General features: G+C 41.2%; 1 protein-coding gene across 1 annotated transcript in view; it reads left to right on the top strand.

Moving 5' to 3' along the window:
- Nucleotides 1-19,003, top strand: part of mast2 (microtubule associated serine/threonine kinase 2) — a 271,656-nt gene that overhangs the window by 183,790 nt on the left and 68,863 nt on the right. Inside the window, 1 exon segment of the mRNA XM_070446251.1 lies at nt 18,434-18,525. Within this exon segment, the coding sequence (XP_070302352.1) occupies nt 18,434-18,525 (92 nt within the window).

Genomic DNA, 19,003 nt, shown 5'->3' with positions numbered 1-19,003 from the left:
AATCACTAACCTTTGATGATCTGCATCAGATACACTCATAGGACATCATGTTACACAATACATTTATGTTTTGTTCGATAATGTGCATATTTATATCCACAATCTCGGTTTACATTGGCGCATGTCAGAAATGCCTCAAAATAATCCGAGAAAATTGCAGAGAGCCACGTCAACATAAAATACTCTCAATCATAAACTTTGATGAAAGATACATGTTTTTCATAGAATTAAAGATACACTTGTTCTTAATGCAACGCTGTGTCAGATTTCCCAAAAACGTTACGTAAAAAGCACACCATGCAATAATCTGAGACGCGCGCTCAAAAATAACAACATTTCTCCGCCATGTTGGAGTCAACAGAAATACGAATTACATCATAAATATTCCTTTACCTTTGATGATCTCATCAGAATGCACCCCAGGATCTAGTTCCACAATAAATCGTTGTTTTGTTGATAATGTCCATTACTTAGTCTAAGTAGCTACTTTTGCTAGGCATGTTTAGTGCACATGTCCAAACGCCGCGCAAATGCAGGCGAACTCGGACGAAAAACTTCAAAAAGTTATTTAACAGGTCGAATAAACTGGTCAAACTAAGTTGAGAATCAATCTTCAGGATGTTGTTATCATATATATCCAATAACGTTCCAACCGGAAGCATTCCTTCTGTCTGTAGAAGTTATGGAACGCAAGGCGATATCATGAGGAAAGCGTGTGACCAGGAACTGGCATTCGTGCCCAGACCACTGATGAAACACACCGGCATCCAGGCCCCAGCATCAACCCTAGAGGCTTCATCTCCACGTTCTACAGACTGTTGACATCTAGTGGAAGGCGTAGGAATCCTAACTTACAGGGATTTGAATAGGCGATGAGTTGAACGTCTTTGCCTGCCATATGATTATGTTATACTCACAGACATCATTCAACAGCTTTAGAAACTTCAGAGTGTTTTATATCCAATAGTAATAATATGCATATATTAGCATCTGGGACAGAGTAGGAGGCAGTTCACTATGGGCACGCAATTCATCCAAAAGTGAAAATGCTGCCCCCTATATCAAAGAAGTTAACTCCTGATCAAGATTGTGAGCGGCACACCAGCCTGCCTGCCTGTCGAACCCCCGGCCGGCCCCCTCATTGAACTGTTTGGTGAGACAATTAGAGCCGGTAATTACTTGTATAAAGAAAATTATTAATTGACATTTAACATTCAAATCTCATTTCACATTTCCAATTCCAATCCCACTCTCGTCTCTCTGTTTTGTGTGTAGGTGTGTATGCGTGTGTGCCAGGCTTTCCTTAGGAAAATGTGGCGCCGGACATTTTAATTTAACGGACATTTGAGAAATCTACTGCACCCATATGCATTGACAGAAATCCCATTTAGATGATGGTTATTCATCTTAACAGAACATGCAACTCGAGGATGCACAGCGATCGTCCTTCTTGCCCAAATCCGATGCGCACTTTGAAGATGTTAGAATARCTGCTACGTTTACTTTTCCTCAGCCAACAAGACCAATAACGAACAGCAAAATCACTAGCCTATGTCAATCTAATATCCCCAATAAAAGTTGACATAATCTATTGGTCAGTTTGTAATTCTGTGCAAGAAAGAAATAGCCTATTCCAAACAGACTCTGGGGACAGTTGTGGGGCGATAGATCMCAAATTCATACMACCAGTAGACCTGGTCTACATAAAACAATACTTTAAAAAGCAATGAGTCTGATACATCAGCTCTAAACTTAATTTTTTTTCACAGTATAAGTGTGCACAAGGCAGTAGGCTACATGCGAATGTTTGTTCCATAATGCAATTACCGGGAAAACACCRTTGTAAAAAGCACACGAATCATGCGAGCGGTTTCATGTGACAGAGATGAAAATATCTGAAAGAAGGGAGATCTAAAGATGCAACAACTAGCATGGTTTGCTTATATGACTAAGATTGTGCCTTTGGCTMCTGGATAATGAAAGCAAGTTGATTTGAAAACCATTAGAACATAGACTACTGGTTTCAATGGCATATGGRAATATTTGTAAAATCTCGGAAGGCACAACTYGTCARTCCTTGTCACAGATGGGCTATTGCAGCAGAMGACCACACCRGGTWCCACTCCCTATCAGCTAAAAACAAGAAGAAGCGGCTCCAGTGGGCACGCGATCACCAACACTGGACAATTGGRGAGTGGAAAAACATTGCCTGGTCCGACAAATCCTGGCTCCTGTTGTGTCATGCTGATTGCAGAGTCAGGATTTGGCGTTAGCAGCATGAGTCCATGGCCCCATTCTGCCTTGTGTCAAYGGTACAGGCTGGTGGCGGTGGTATAATGGTGTGCAGAATGTTTTCCTGGCACACGTTAGGTCCCTTGATACCAACTGTGATTTGTTTCAGGAAACTTGGTGTATGTTGTGTGTCACTACTTCACAGGAGAGGCATTTGAACATAAAAATGTTTTGGGCAGAAATTACTTCTGGAACATGTGAACTTTCATGTGCCTTAATAATAAACTTGTATGCCATCTGTAAATACGAATTTAAAAAAAATGATGAGCCTAGTTGGTTTAGCCACAGAAAAAGACAGGAACCTTCCGCTTGCCRTGATTGGCTGAGATAATGGATGGGATGGACATGCCGAGAGATGAGTTCAGATCGATCTGCCATGTAGCACGTTTCTGTCTATAACATGAGCTGTCAAAAAGATAACACAGAAGGCTGATGTATAAAACACCTGTCTCCGGATTACATCTTCAAACTAAGGGCAACCGTGACAGAGGGAGACGTGTTCACCCATGTATACGGGTAAGAGAGTCTAGCTAGCTACATTTTCAGATATTATACATTTCTAATTTTGTCAGAAAGTCATTTTCGTTGCAAGTGAAATCATACTGTTAGCTAGCTAGCTAACGTTAGCTGGCTGGCTCGCTAGCTAATATTATCTGTATGATATTTGTAGTAATATTATTCGTATCTCAGAGCCATTTCCATTGCAGTTATAGCCTAATGTTAGCTAGCTAGATAAACATTGAACCTAGCTGTTAGTTAGCTGATATCTACCTGTAGATTCATACAGGGGAATAACGTTATGAATTGGGATTATGGTTCATTGTTTAGCTAGCTAAGCTAGCTACATGTCTAAACAAAAGACTCTATGCAAGTAATCATCTTCAATGTACCATTTACACTTCTTACCCTTTGCATGAAACTTTGATTGTATTTGTATGAGTGTGTGTCTCATTCAGAGACTGTAATGTGAAGACAAATGATCTGCACCAAAGTCAAATTAGGATATAACATTAGGCCAACGAGACGTGTCCAAGTTTAAAATCTGTTTTCTTCCCCTCGGTAGTAGGAATTGCCTGCTTTTATGTTGTCACACGTGCACAACTGTAAGCAATTTTCTGTAATTTGCCTGTCTCGCCCTATTAACATAAGTTTTGTGTTTAGAGAGTTAAATAACTTTTGTGAGTATTTATTTTTCCCTGTCATATTAATACACAGTTTACCTAACAGAGTTTAGAGATGTTGTCAGCTATAATGATATGATTATTTGAACTGCGTACTAACCAAGCTAACATACACGTTAGAATATGATAGCTAAAAAGAGTTCTAGAAATGAACCAAAAACAGTTGGTTCAGAAAGTTTTTGTTTTAGTTTCAGGTTTGCTAAAACATATACTAAATTTCATTTTTAAGTGGATGGTTTTACTGATTAGTAAATACACCAGTTATCTATTTTGGACCACCAGGCTGCTAATTATCGTTTTTTGTTAATATACTTTTCATAACGTTAACGACAAGTTTGATGGTCGGACGACAGGACGTCAACTAGAGATTCATGTATAGGGGGGCTAAGCCTCTTTTAGGGGTCTGGGCATACTCCCCAGGATTTTTTTTAAAGCTCCCAAAACGTAATTTTCATCATGTATTTTTTTAAAAGTAAACAATGGTGTAAAATCTATCAAAAATAAAGGTTATTTTTGCTCAAAGTGGAGTTTTTGGCTAAAAGTTATACCTGTCTCATAGTTTGTGTTAGACACTTATCTAATATGACTTACTTAAATTCTATCCAAATAAAGAAATTAAAGCACTCTGTCCCCATCCATCTAACACCATCAAAAGGCACAATAATGGCTGTACTATGAGGCCAAAATACTTTTTATTTTGAGAGAGAAAGAGAGTGAGAAATGAGACAACATGCAGGTCATATTATACCATTAGAAAAAAATMTTTATTTAAGTTTCACTCTTTYGTTAATTGTTGCTCAAAATTAACCCAATAATTCAGACACACGGAACATCTTAAACAGTATCATCCACAATGGAGCAAAACTAAATTCAACTAATGAGCTAAATAAAAAAAATTAAAAACGGATAAATATTTAGGAATAAAATCTGGTAAAAAAGTAATATCCCAAACAAATATTACAACCTATATTACAGCACTGCTCCTCCTGCTTCTCTCTGTTGATACTTATTTTGTGGACGCATCAAAGTGTACCTCCTATTTTTAAAGGTGGGAAAGTGGTCAATGACACTATTATGGCAAGCACTTCACCCTCAATGGACATGGCTGCAAGACTTGTAAGCCTTTTCTGACCCATTGTCTTCCGCAACCAGGAGTGCAGCCGGCGCAGTGCACTAAAGGACCTTTCACAGGAGCAGCTGCTCACAGGAATTGTGAGGGCAACCTGAATAATTTCCTTCAGAGAAGGAAACATATCATCATCCAGGAGGTTATGCACAGCAAGCATATCTTTTGGAGGACATCCAGTCTCTCTTTTCCGCGCATCAATACCGTGGTGCTTGGCAAACTCAGTTAAGCATGATGTATCTAGGACGTTTTTTGAGTTGGGGCTGCATGCCTGTATGCCTTTGAGCGGACCTGCATCTACAGTCGAGAATCGCTGGTCAAGCTCACAAACCATGCTGTCCAAGCAGGGGAGCAACAACTCTGTTTTCATTGTTTGGGAACATGACAATTCTGTGCCTAAACCCAAGGAGGTCTCCACCACAAAATCTCCCATTTTCGTTTGATTGCGCTTTCTTGCTGCATCTGCCTCTGGAATATTGTGAATTTCAGTACTTTGGTTCTGTCATAAAGTTCTGTGGAAAATGCATCGGTGGGTTTGCCTATCAGTGTGTCACATACAGCTTGTTTGCCGAAACAAGCTTCTGCCAGGTCTACAGTCTCTTTCTGGAGGAGCTTGTGTGGTGCCTCAGAAAGAAGGGACTGAAACATCAGTAGCAAATACACGGTGGAGAACTTATAAAGCTTTGCTCTCAGACCAACAGCTATGGGGGATCAAATGGCAGATAGACAATCAAAAATAGCAGTTCAAGTGTCCAGGACTGCATTTATGCAGGCACGCCCAGCGAGTGTTTGAAAGCTGTACAAGTTCAGCTGATGCTATTCCAAGTTTGGACGGAGCTTCTTTGAAATTGTGGTGGTTAGGGATGTACTGAAAAACKAATACACATTCTCCAAGAAACTGAAAAACTCAGCAGCCTCCGTAATAGCCCTGCACCAAATTTAAGCCAAATTAAGCATAGCATGAGCATAGCAATGTACATAAATTGCCTCCGGATGCAGCACTCTGAAATGTGCTGCACACCTCCTTTGAACCCACTCACGACAGCTGCACCATCATAGGTCTGTGCGACACACTTTAGGCCTGCTACCTCTCTCATTTGGAGCTGCTGTTGCAACTCATTTGCTATTGATTGGGCATCAAATGACTTGATTTCTGCTAGTGCTAGTAAATGCTCCTTAACTGTCCCCTCTGTCACATACCTAATGCACAGAGCCAACTGTTCAGACTGCCTATCCCTGGCCTCATCCGCCATAATGGCATACATTCCAGACGTTGACATCTCAGAGACGATGGTGTCCGTAATCTCTTGAGCACAGCATTCGATCATGTCATTTTGAGATTCTGGAGAGAGATACGTCGCATTTGATTTTGTATTGTACCTTTGCAGGAAAGGATCTCCTTCAAAAGCTCCATACATTCAAGAAAGTTCCCTATTTTTGTGCTTTCACTAGATTCATCATTGGCACGGAAAGAGAGCCCCTGTCTTCCTAACATTGAGGTGGCCTCAACAATTCTCCTCAGATACTCCCTTCTCTCTGCAATATCACTAGCATGGGCAAATGTTAAAATTTGAGCAATGTTCCCGCGATTGCTAGTTGCCTGGTAGCTTTGCCATGCCACTGTCTCTGTGTKTTTGTGCCATCTTATGTTTACCGAAGATAAACAAAGCTTTTTTTCCAATTTTTGCAGCCATTACTAACAAAATAATCTAATTTTGTGTCTTTGTTCTACTCAATTGTATTTCTCAAACCAGCAGTGCTGAAATGCCCTTTTCTGTGTACCAAAACTTTAGCGTGGGTAGCTATTCAGCTCCACTTGTCTGGGCCCAGTGTCTTTGTCACCTAAATCGCTCTCATTCCTGGAAGGAGTTGCTGCAGCAGCTTGATTACTTTCTTTGTCTGGATCTGTTTGTTGTCCCTCTCTTTCTGGATCTGTTTCTTGTCCCTCTTTCTCTGGGCATGCTTGCTCTCTCTCACTTAYACAGCTYGCATGTTGATCTCTGCCTTGCACAGAAGCCTCTCTTTCTGCATGACCYTTTTAAGATATCACGAACATMATTTATTTATGCCTAACAAAAAGTAAGACATATGCTGTCATRTGMTGTACAAATTTAACTGAMAGCTTAAACATCTACTTGCTTTTTTTTTAATCACTAACCTTCATCAAACATGCTCCCTCAGCCCTGTCAGCCTCCAGMTTCTTTCCCTCATTCTTGTCTGCTGTGTTTTGACATGTATTGTTATTAAACTCATATTTACAATAACTCAAGGCTTAATAGGTGATTATTCAGTTTAAGTTTTAATTTGTTTGTTTGAACTGGTAAAATCTTAATTTCTCACCGGATTGGTCTTCGGCAGAGCTGCTGGCACTGCCTCTCTTGAAGAATTTCCGTATATCCATCTAGCGTTAGTCGTTAGCTAGCCTACAGTTGAGAAATYGAGRATAATACAMTGACATTGTGATCAACACTATGTCACCTTTTCTACATATTACCTACTTATAATTGTTTTGCAATGGCCTACTGAATGAAAGCAATTGAGGATGAAAAGATATGTGCATGATGTTATGTCATCTGTCTCATTTATAGCCTGGCACAGATAGCAAAACTACATTAAATACAATGTTAATTAGATATCATCGCCACATAACTCATGTCGAATTTAAAAGACACCGTTAGGTAGCTCGCAACATCTGTTACACTGTAACTTACAGGCAGCCCCACAGTAAAACGTTAACATATTGGTTAACAAAGMTTTGATTATGACCAAAGTCTATAGTAGTGAATACTCTCTGTCTGTTCTAACTCACCACAAATTCAAATCGTAGCCTATCTGCATGAATCCGTTCTGTCAGAGCCTTTTCCTGTCCGTTTACTGTTAGCTAACAGTCTCAAGCCACAGAAGTAGCTAACATTAACCAAAATGTTAACCAAAATGCTACATGTAGACCTAACAGTCACYAGCACGTGCAGCAGTCTCTGCAGCAGCAGCCTCCCCCACGTCTTAAAGCCCACCCAGTAAGAAGTTTAAGATGCGATGGAACGGTTGACAAAAAAATAAAAATCACAGAAAATATATTGACTGATATATTGATTCATTAGGGGGGGCTAATGAAGGCCTAGCGACATCCCTGTCGGACGACAATAGAATGTTCATGATGTCACTTCGACAACTGTATACAGACATGTCGATAGTATAAACCAGCCTTTAGTCTTGAAGTTTTTGGTTGTACACTACCGTACTTACTGTTTAGCACATGGCCTCATGTGAATCCTTAAAGAGATGGGTGGGGCTAAGGCTTAAGAGGGTGTGAATGATGCTGAATGGGTATAGACAAWGAAGAGCTCTCCAGTAGGTRTACCAAAMCRTTYAAGGGCYATTTTCTCATACTTTCAAAGCAGAATCACTTTCCCATTGTTCCTCAACTGTAGTATATGATATATACTTTTAAAGTAGAGTCTCTACTTTAATCCAATGTAAAAAACACAATTTCAAATGTTGCTTCTTAAGACTGAATCGAGCTGTCGGTCACAATTGAGCAACATTTTTATGCCCCAAAGAATTCAGTCTGTTCTGGAGGCAAAGGGGTGTCCAACCCAGTACTAGATGACTATACCTAATAAACTGTCCATTGAGTGTTTAAGCATGACCGGGCTAATGTATTTACAATGACTTTAGAAAGCATTCACATCACTTGGCTTTTTCCACATTTGGTTGTGTTACAAAGTGGAATTCTACTTTTTTTGTCAACACTCTACACAAAATACTCTGTCAAAGTGGAAGAAAAATTCTAACGTTTTAACTTTATTTCGAATATATTTGTATTAGATAAGTATTCAACCCCCTTGAGTGATAACAGCTGTGAGTATTTTAGGGTGTCTCTTAAGAGCTTTGTACAATATTTGCTCATTATTCTTTTTTTAATTCTTCAAGCTCTGTTAAGTTAGTTGTTGATCATTGCTAGACAGCCATTTTCAAATCTTCCCATAGATTTTCAAGACGATTTACGTCAAAACTGTAACAAGGCATCTTTGTAAGTAACTCCAGTGTATATTTGGCTTTGCGTTTTAGGTTATTGTCCTGCTGAAAGGTGGATTCGTCTACCAGTGTCTTGGAAAGAGGACAGAACCAGGTTTTCCTCTAGGACTTTGCTAGTTCTTGCCGATGACAAGCATACCCATAACATGATGCAGCCACAACCATGCTTGAAAATATAAAGAGTGGTATTCAGTGATGTGTTGTGTCGGATTTGCCCGAAACATAATACTTTKTATTCAGGACAAAAAGTAAATGTCTTTCCACATTTTGTGCGGTATTACTTTTGTGCCTTATTGCAAACAGGATGCACATTTTGGAATATTTTTATTCTGTACAGGCTTTCTTCTTTTCACTCTGTCATTTCGGTTAGTATTGTGGAGTAACTACAATGTTGTTGATCCATCCTTAGTTTTCTCCTATCACAGCTATTTAACTCTGTAACTGGTTTAAAATCACCATTGGCCTCATGGTGAAAATCCTGAGTGGTTTTGTTCCTCTCTGTCAATTGAGTTAGGAAGGACGCATGTTTCTTTGTATGGAAAACCTCCCTGGTCTTTGTTGTTGAATCTGTACTTGAAATTCACTGCTCGACCGAGGGACCTTACAGCTAATTGTATGTGTGGGTTACAGAGATTAAAAAATCATGTTAAATACCCTTATTGCACACAGAGTTAGTCCATTCAACTTATTACCGGACTTGGTAAGCACATCTTTACTCCTTTTTTGTTTTTCTCCCAGCGGCGGTTTTATTTTTCGGCTTGTCATTTTTTTTATTGGCCAAAAGCCAGCTATTACCGGCTAACGGAAACCCTGGTGCGTGCGAATGCATGTGTGTACTGTGGCCAGTGAGTGTTTATTGGTATGCATCTAACGTAAGCAGCCAAGCTTGGGTAAGAATTCCTTCATGAGAAGCTGTGTGTTTGATAAGTCTCTTACCATCTGTCGAGATGCAGGCTCTGCAGTATGAGCTTAGCGTGTGGTGCATCTTTGAAGGGTGAGAAGGATGTTGTGTGTGTGTGTGTGTGTTCCATCTGTCTAAAGAACATAGTAAGTGGACCTGTCCTCTTTATGGAACCGTCAGACCCTCCTCCCTATGACCTCTAACCTCTACTTGTCAGAGTGGTCAGGGGTCACTGCTTCTGGTCCAGGTAGCCAGCATCATGGGATGTCTGAGAGGCCCAGTGGCAGCTGTATGGATGGACCTCTCTGGCCTCTCTCTGGGAGAGAGAGAACGGAAAAAGATGGAGTGAACAAAGCACCGACAGAAAAGGCTAAAGCAGCCTAGATCTAGGATAATTATCCTGGCTCTGTGTGAGGAGAGAGATAATGTAGCTYCTAGAGGTCGACCGAATACGATTTTTTTCAACGCCGATACCGATTATTGGAGGACCAAAAAAAGCCGATACCGATTAATTGGACGATTTCTATATATATATATATATATATTTGTAATATTGACAATTACAACAATGCTGAATGAACAATGAACACTTTTATTTTAACTTAATATAATACAGAAATCAAAATCAATTTTTTCTCAAATAAATAATGAAACGTTCGATTTGGTTTAAATAATGCAAAAACACAGTGTTGGAGAAGAAAGTAGAAGTGCAATATGTGCCATGTAAAAAAAKCTAACGTTTAAGTTCCTTGCTCAGAACATATGAAAGCTGGTGGTTCCTTTTAACATGAGTCTTCAATATTCCAAGTGAATACGTTTGAGGTTGTATAAGTTTGAGGTTGCATGTTCCCCTGTCAGTCCACTTATCATAAATGATCCCCACCTCACCTCACTGAACACACGAAGAAGGTGGGGGACAGAGCAACTTCTTTGCCAGTGGAGCGAGTGATTGAAGTCTGTCCTCATTCTGCTTCCACCACTCCAAAGGCAAGCCGCTATTTCTGTCAATGACAGGGCTCTGTGAGGTAACGCTCCAACTCAATTTCAAAACTGCATTGGACTTCAGCCCTGCCCTCTTGGCTTCCAAGGATTCTAGCGGCAGAGGCTGTCCACCAGACTGGGTGGCTGATCTACCCGGACTCTTTGCCTCTTTGCACCTGGAWCTGGGTCCTCCTCTTCACTCGTCCCATCTGCTGTGGCTCTGGGATTTGGTTTCCTTAGTAGGTCAGATCCCTCCTTCAGTCACTCTTTTGCTTTCTCTAGTGCTGTCCCTGGGGTGAAGGTGTAGCTCTTGTAACGTGGATCCAGGACAGTTGCCAGCACCAGGCACTTTGTCTCCTCRGCCTTGGAGAACCGCCTTGTCAGACTGTCCAACATGGTCTTCCGTAAAGTTTTGATGCCTTGAGTAGAAGGACCCTCCTGCTGYAGCATCAGCTTCAGCACCGACACACTGGGGATGATGCATKYGGCTGTAGAGTTGRAGTGGCTCATCTCCAGTGTCACCTCCTCCRTAGGTGCCAGAGTCTCAATTAGGTTAGAGACAATGTCCCACTGTGCAGCAGACAAACTGCTGATGTGTCCGTATTCACCTGCATACACATTCAGTGCACGCCTCTGTTCAAACATCCTCTGCAACATGTGTAGTGTTGAGTTCCAGCGAGTTTGAACTGCTTGGATGATGCTGTGTTTGGGAAGGCCAAGCTCWTCCTGAATGGCCCTCAGCCTCTGTTTGGCCAGTACAGAGKGGTCAAAGTGAGTTGCACAGCTCTCCAACATGGCAATAATGTCTAGCACAGCTCTCGGACTGGATAGGCCATCATTGATTACAAGCTGAGGGTGTGTGCACTGCAGCTGAAGTCTGGAACTCTGCTAGTCTCATACCTTTCACCATGTTTGCCCCACTGTCCCTGAGGAWTTCCCAGTATTCCAACATGGTCAAAAAACATCTCTCTSATGTAGTTTCCTGTGTGTGATCCAGTCATAGTCTTGACATTCAGCACAACCTGCTTTCTTGTCCAGACATTGTCAATGAAATGTCCAGTTAAGGCTCATCATTGACTCTGTAATGCCTGACCAGCAGTCAGTTGTGAATGTCATGTGGGGAGCRTTCACTGGTGCCACCAGGTTCTTCACAACTCTTTCATGTGTGTTTACATAGCATTTCTGTGCAATAKAATTTTTCATCTTTGATCCTGTACCGGGATTCAGCACCACTGTGAATGGCTGGTTGTCAGTGGCAATCATCTCAATAATTGCTTCATCCATCTTCTTGGCCGTTGGGTCTTTGTCCTGCCATGTTGCTTGTGTATTAAAAAGTTGTAAGATTGTAGCCTGCAATGTTTGTGACATGTCTATCACTTTTTCCTTGTGAAGAATTTGCCTTTGCTTTTTTCATCAATGCTCTCAAGGGTTTTGATGGGTGTTCTTAAGGTGATTCCACAGGTTGGTGGTATTTTTTGATTTAGCCGTTGCTGACCACTGCCTACATCTTTATCACAAATAAGACACCTTGCTCTCCTGGTTCCAATTCAATGTAATAGTCCCACACTGTGCTCTGCTTTTCTCTGCCATCTGTAAAATTGATATAATCGTACCACACACACACACACACACACACACAACACACACACACACACACACACACACACACACACACACACACACACACACACACACACACACCACACACACACACACCACACACACACAACACACAACACCACACACACACACTAAGTAACCAAGATACGAAGACACAAATACTCTCAACTGTTTGAATAATAAAACTAGAGTTGAAGTTACCTGTGATGAATGTTGAAAACAAAAACTGTCATTTCTATATGCAGGAAATCCTATTTTAATAATAATCCCCATGACACCTTCCAGCAAAATCTGAAAAGCGGTTCCTTCATTCATYTWTWMCATAGGATATTTTTAGATTCACTTCAAATAAGGTCTGTGTTTCATGTAGGCTTACACCACCTTGACAATTTGATAACTGTGTAGATATCCATAGGACAAGGTACAGTAACTCTGATCAATATTGGCTAAATATAAGCGAAGATATTTTGGGGGATAGAGTGGATTTATGAAAATATGTTGACAAACGTTACCTTATCCTAGTGAGATTTACACGAGTATCAAAACGCTGAGGCACGAAACACAGACCTTATTTGAAGTAGATCAAGACATTCTCTATGGAAGACATGAACGGTAAAATAATGAAGGAACCCCTTTCAAGTTCAGCCGCAAGTTATTAYAGGAATTATGACGCGTCGACTATTTCTCTCTATACAATTTGTATTTCATATACCTTTGACTATTRGATGTTCTTATAGGCACTATAGTATTGCCAGCCTAATCTCGGGAGTTGATAGGCTTGAAGTCATAAACAGAGCTGTGCATCAAGCATTGCTAAGAGCTGCTGGCAAACGCAGTAAAGTGCTGTTTGAATGAATGCTTACGAGCCTGCTGCTGCCTACCATCGCTCAGTCAGACTGCTCTATCAAATATCAAATCATAGACTTAGTTAATATATAACAATCACACAGAAATACGAGCCTTTGGTCATTAATATGGTTAACAAAACGTTCTTTCAGTGAAATACGGAACCATTCCGTATTTTATCGAATGGGTGGCAACCCTAAGTCTAAATATTGCTGTTACATTGCACAACCTTGAATGTTATGTCATAATTATGTAAAATTCTGGCAAATTCATTACAGTCTTTGTTAGGAAGAAATGTCTTCACACAGTTCACAACTGTCACGCCCTGGCCATAGAGAGTTTTTATTCTCTATTTTTGGTTAGGCCAGGGTGTGATTAGGGTGGGCATTCTATGTTTCTATTTCTTTGTGTTTGGCCGAGTGTGGTTCCAATCAGAGGCAGCTGTCTATCGTTGTCTCTGATGGGGAATCATACTTAGGTAGCCTTTATCCCACCTGTGTTTTGTGGGTAGTTGTTTTTGTTTTGTGTCTGCACCTGACATAACTGTTTTGTTCTATTTTGTTTCAGTGTTCAGTTTGATTAAATATAATGAACGCTTACCACGCTGCACCTTGGTCTCCTTCTACTTCATACTTCATACGACGAGCGTTACAGCAACGAGCCAGGCGACCCGAACTGCTGCATATACCCTGACTCTGCTTGCACTGAACGCAAGAGAAGTGACACAATTTCTAGTTAATATTGCCTGCTAACATGAATTTCTTTTAACTAAATATGCAGGTTGAAAAAATATATAATTCTGTGTATTGATTTTAAGAAAGGCATTGATGTTTATGGTTTGGTACATTTGGGGGTTGCAACGATTGTGCTTTTTTCGTGAATGCGCTTTTGTTAATTCATCACCCGTTTGGCGAAGTTGAAGTAGGCTGTGATTCGATGATAAATTAACAGGCACCGCATTGATTATATGCAATGCAGGACAAGCTAGTTAACCTAGTAATATCATCAACCATGTGTAGTTAACTAGTGATTATGTGAAGATTGATCRTTTTTTATAAGATAAGTTTAATGCTAGCTAGCAACTTACCTTGGCTCCTTGCAGCCACAAGGTCCTTCTGATGCTGCACTCGCGTAACAGGTGGTCAGCCTGCCACGCAGTCTCCTCGTGGATTGCAATGTGATCGGCCATAATCGGCGTCCAAAACGGCAGATTACCGATTGTTATGAAAACTTGAAATCGGCCCTAATTACTCGGTCGAACTCTAGTAGCTCCTAGCTAAGACCTACCACCTGGTTACAGAGGTAGGCAGGTTGGTACTGTTAATGTATTAGCAGTAGCTGGATGATCCCACCAAACTGTATGATTCCTTTCATCAAACATACTTATAACCTCTGGGACCTCACTCAGGAGAGAGAGAGAGAGAGAGAGAGAGCGAGAGAGCGAGAGAGAGAGAGAGAGAGAGAGAGAGAGAGAGAGAGATGTTTGACCTGAGACTTGGGCTTTATCATGAGTCTCTGTTAAATCTTTCCTTAGAGTATATCGCTTTGAAGTAGACTTTGAGCACACACACTCACACAATCCTATTTTCCTTAACCTAACTGAAATCTTAAACTCCTAAACCGAACCCCTTACCCTAAAATAGCCTCTTTCCTTGTGGGGACTGGCAAAATGTCCCCACTTATCCGAATGTTCCTTGTTTTACTGTCCTTGTGAGGATAGGATAATAAAGCCAAATACACACACACACTCCTCACAAATCCCTCAGATGTGTGTGTTCAAGGCTGCCATCTACTGTAGGGGTATCATGAACCCAAACAATCTGAGGGGGCACAAGTGCGTGATGATGGCTGGGGGGTGGTCCAAAGGGGTGCTAGGTCCCACGCTTGGAAGTTGGATAATTAAAAAAATAATTAAAACCTGAAACAGCTTTTTCCCGCAATCTAGAGCCATAATCATTATGTTTAATTCTACAGTGCCTTCAGAAAGTATGCACACCCCTTGACTTATTCCACATTTTGTTGTTTTACAGGCAGATTTTTTTCTCTCACCCATCAACACACAATACCCCATAATGACAAAGTGAAAACATGTTTTTAGACATTTTGGGAAATCTGGCTGATTGTAATTACAGAGCAACTTTCATTTCACGCCCCTGCCTGCCTCCCTCCACACAGCTGCTCTCTTACTATAACTATGTTAATGTGCCAAGGCCTTGTTGTTGATTTGATTTGGTGCTGTTTTTCTCTCCACTAGACAGGATGTTGTTAAATACGTGTGCATGCGGTGGAGTGTTTCTCTAGTCTCTCTACTACCTCTCTGTTCTTGCCATCCTCCCGTCACACCCTTTGAGTAGCAAAGTGCATGCCCTGCCCACCTAAGGATCTGTCTTTTTCTATTTCCTGAGTTTGAGGGGTGCAAAATCCACTTGTCACTTAAATGTCGCTGGATTRATTGCTTTCATTGTASTCCTGCGACTCTTCAATGCTCTTGCTTGTGCCCGACTTTTTTTTTACCGTTAATATTAGGACCGCGGAACTGTTTGTAATGACCTGTCAAACACAACCCGGTAATGGCTGAAATGGGATCAATGGAATACAATTGTTTTACCGTTGCATCTCTAAGAACGATAAAGCTTGGGATTCAGCGCATCGTCTCGACACTTACATCACAAGAAAGAGAAGAACGATTTGTGACATTGAAAAAAGTTATCATTTAATACTGTTGAAATATTTACAAATTAGAATCGCTGAGATGATAGCAACTTCCAAAAAAGAACACTCGGATTACAGTGATATTATGTCTGATCTCGCAAATAATGTAAAGTTTGTATAGATAGGTGTAATCAGTGGCAATTTTATCATGTAAATCTTGGTGGGCCAAAACAAGATTGATATTGGGGATGATATTGGGGATGCATGCTAGCAAAGCCACTACACAACACTGAACAATACATTAATTGCACTAAAACGGTACATAAAGCTGTTCCAACATTTTACCACTGCTACACCTGGCTATCAGCGGAGACTTGTCTGGCWGCTAAACAGTTCATTTTCGCTGCCAGACGCCATTTTATCTGTGGCCAATGACCTTGAGCCTTCTTGGATGGGCACTTCTGATATAACTCTATGGCAGCACCTAAGGGGCTTGAATTTTCAAGCTCTACCCTTAGACATGAGTGACAGAACACTGAGCCAATCACTACATAACTAGAGAACATTACCAACCCCTACGCTCGGTATTTTCCGCTGGCTGCCCCACCACCACAGAAAGCACTGAGCTAGGCTGAAACACCTGCATTTTGGAGCTGCCTTACTCAAAAAAAGCAAGAGATAATTTTTGTATGTGGATTTATTAACTCAATGATTTTTTTTTACATTGTTTGTAAAAAGATGTGTGACAAATAGTAATATATGTACAGTTGAAGTCGGAAGTTTACACACACCTTAGCCAAATACATTTAAACTCCGTTTTTCACAATTCCTGACATTTAATTCTAGTAAAATGTTCCTGTTTTAGGTCAAATTCCCTGTTTTTGGATCACCACTTTATTTTAAGAATGTGAAATGTCAGAATAATAGTAGAGAGAATTAACTGACCAAACTGACCTAAGACAGTGAATTTTTACTAGGATTAAATGTCAGGAATTGTGAAAAACTGAGTTTAAATGTATTTGGCTAAGGTGTATGTAAACTTCCGACTTCAACTGTATATGTATCGCACGGGGTGAGGGGCGTGACCTTTCGAAGTTAGCATTTTCAATTGCTTGTTATAGCGCCACCATGTGGCCAATATGCATGAGAGSGTGTGGCCCTTGACCATTTACAATCTTGCAACGTTGCACCCTCCTGGGCCTTACCATCTCACAGGAATTTGTATTTTTCACTAAATCAGCAGAAGGAAAATAATAATTAAYGACAACAAATACAATATGGTTTCACCAGCTTCGTTGCTGAACCCCTAAAAATGGTTTTAAAAAATAAATAAAACGGAGACAAAGAAACACACTGTCTATATCAAGTCGTACAGTTTGTGTCTAGACACTGATAGCTCTGTGTGCACATTTGAGCTCCAACCAGGAAGGCTCTCCTAACCAAAATCATGTTCAAACCACCGTCTCCTCTTTCATCACCTCTCCTCTCCTCTTCAAACGTGAAACTATCTTCTCTCCCCTTCTCCTCTTTCATCTCATCTCTCCTCTTCTGTCCTCTCTTCTCCTCCCCGCTTCAAACGTGAAACTATCTTCTCTCCCCTTCTCCTCTTTCATCTCATCTCTCCTCTTCTGTCCTCTCTTCTCCTCTTCTCTCCACTCCTATGCAGGCTCCCTGCTGTAGACCACCTGCTGTGAGATACAAACATTAGGCAGAGCTGACTGATGGCACTGTTAGTTTGCTGTGTGTGTGTGTACCTGTTTTGTATGCTTGTGTACTGAACATTAGCGTCATCATCATTGCAGCAGTACTAGGCTAGCAGCTACGGTAGTAATGCAAAGACGTCATTGAGCTCTGCAGGTGTTTTTATGTTGGGATTCTTACTGCGAACAGTTAATGGCTTATTATACTCATGAAACTAGAGATCAACAGTAAACGGACACACACACACTGACGCACTGTCCTCACGGACGGACAGACACACACTGTCCTTTCTTTCTCTCTCACACACACACACACACACACACACACACACACACACACACACACACACACACACACACACACACACCACCACACAAAACACACACACACACACACACACACACACACACACACACACACACACACACACTCCTCAGTCAGTCACCTCACACAAATCCAATGTAGTGTGCAGTTTTGATCAGTGGGCATTGAGTACTGTACAGGCTTCCAGCTGTGATGATTGGGTCTTTAGAGAGAGAGAGATGAAAAGCTGCTCAGACTGAGTGGAGCTGTTACTGAGAGTGGGGACAGAGAGAGGAGGGACAGAAACACAGAGACTCTGGGGTCAGCTGGAATGGTGTGTGTGTGTGGTGTGTGTGTGTGTGTGTGTGTGTTGTGTTGTGTGGTGTGTGTTGTGTGTGTGTGTGTGTGTGTGTGTGTGTGTGTGTGTGTGTGTGTGTGGGTGTGTGTGTGTGTGTGTGTGTGTGTGTGTGTGTGTGGAGCTGCTACACTGTTCCTTTAACTAGATCTACTGTAACCCCTAACGTGCTTGAAGTGGAGAGTCTTAATAAAGCGACTTTTTTGTTGTTATGCGGACACTGAAAGAGTGAATGGCGTGTTGAAAGAACACATTATGGGAATAAGTGTTCATCTGGTTCCAGATGTACTGGAAATCTCCTCCCAGTTCAGTGCAAACTCCTCATTGGTCACCCAATTGAATGTACTGCCTCGGTGTGTGTGTGTGTGTGTTGTTGTTGTCGTTGTTAAGTGTGTTTGTGGCTCTTCTCTAAGTGTGTGTGTCTCCTTTCTCCGCAGCTGTCGGACCAGCAATAGGAAGAGCCTGATTGTGACATCCAGCACCTCTCCTACACTACCCAGACCACACTCACCACTACATGGACACCCAGGTAAGACACAGACACAGACACACACACACACATATAACCCTCATCATATATGGAGCTTTTATATGGTCTTTCTTAGCTGGAGTACATTTTTTTCCATTGCAGTTCATTATAACATAAACAAACAGCATGCTGTTTCTCTCTGGGGGTTTTCAGCAGAAAAGTCTACATGTGGTCCACCAGAAATACAGCATCACATCAGTGTTTTCCGTAAGTACATGGAGTAGCTAGCCAAAAAGCAAAAGTAGCCAGCTAGGGAGTTCCAGGAAAGAAATTGCAGAACAAGCTCTATTTTGGTGGCCTCTGGCACATTCTGATGACCAAAATACACAACTAAATTCTTGAAAACGTTAAAGGGATACGTTGGGACTTTTATCCGCTTCCATAGAGTCAGATTAACTCGTGGATACCATTTTTATGTCTCTGTGTCCAGTATGAAGGAAGTTAGAGGTAGTTTTGCTAGCCAATGCTAACTAGCGTT

The sequence above is a fragment of the Salvelinus sp. IW2-2015 genome, linkage group LG13, assembly GCF_002910315.2.
Source record: "Salvelinus sp. IW2-2015 linkage group LG13, ASM291031v2, whole genome shotgun sequence".
Classification (NCBI taxonomy): Eukaryota; Metazoa; Chordata; class Actinopteri; order Salmoniformes; family Salmonidae; genus Salvelinus; species Salvelinus sp. IW2-2015.
Note: the sequence above shows the minus strand (reverse complement) of the source record. Positions and strands in the feature narration are given on the sequence as shown.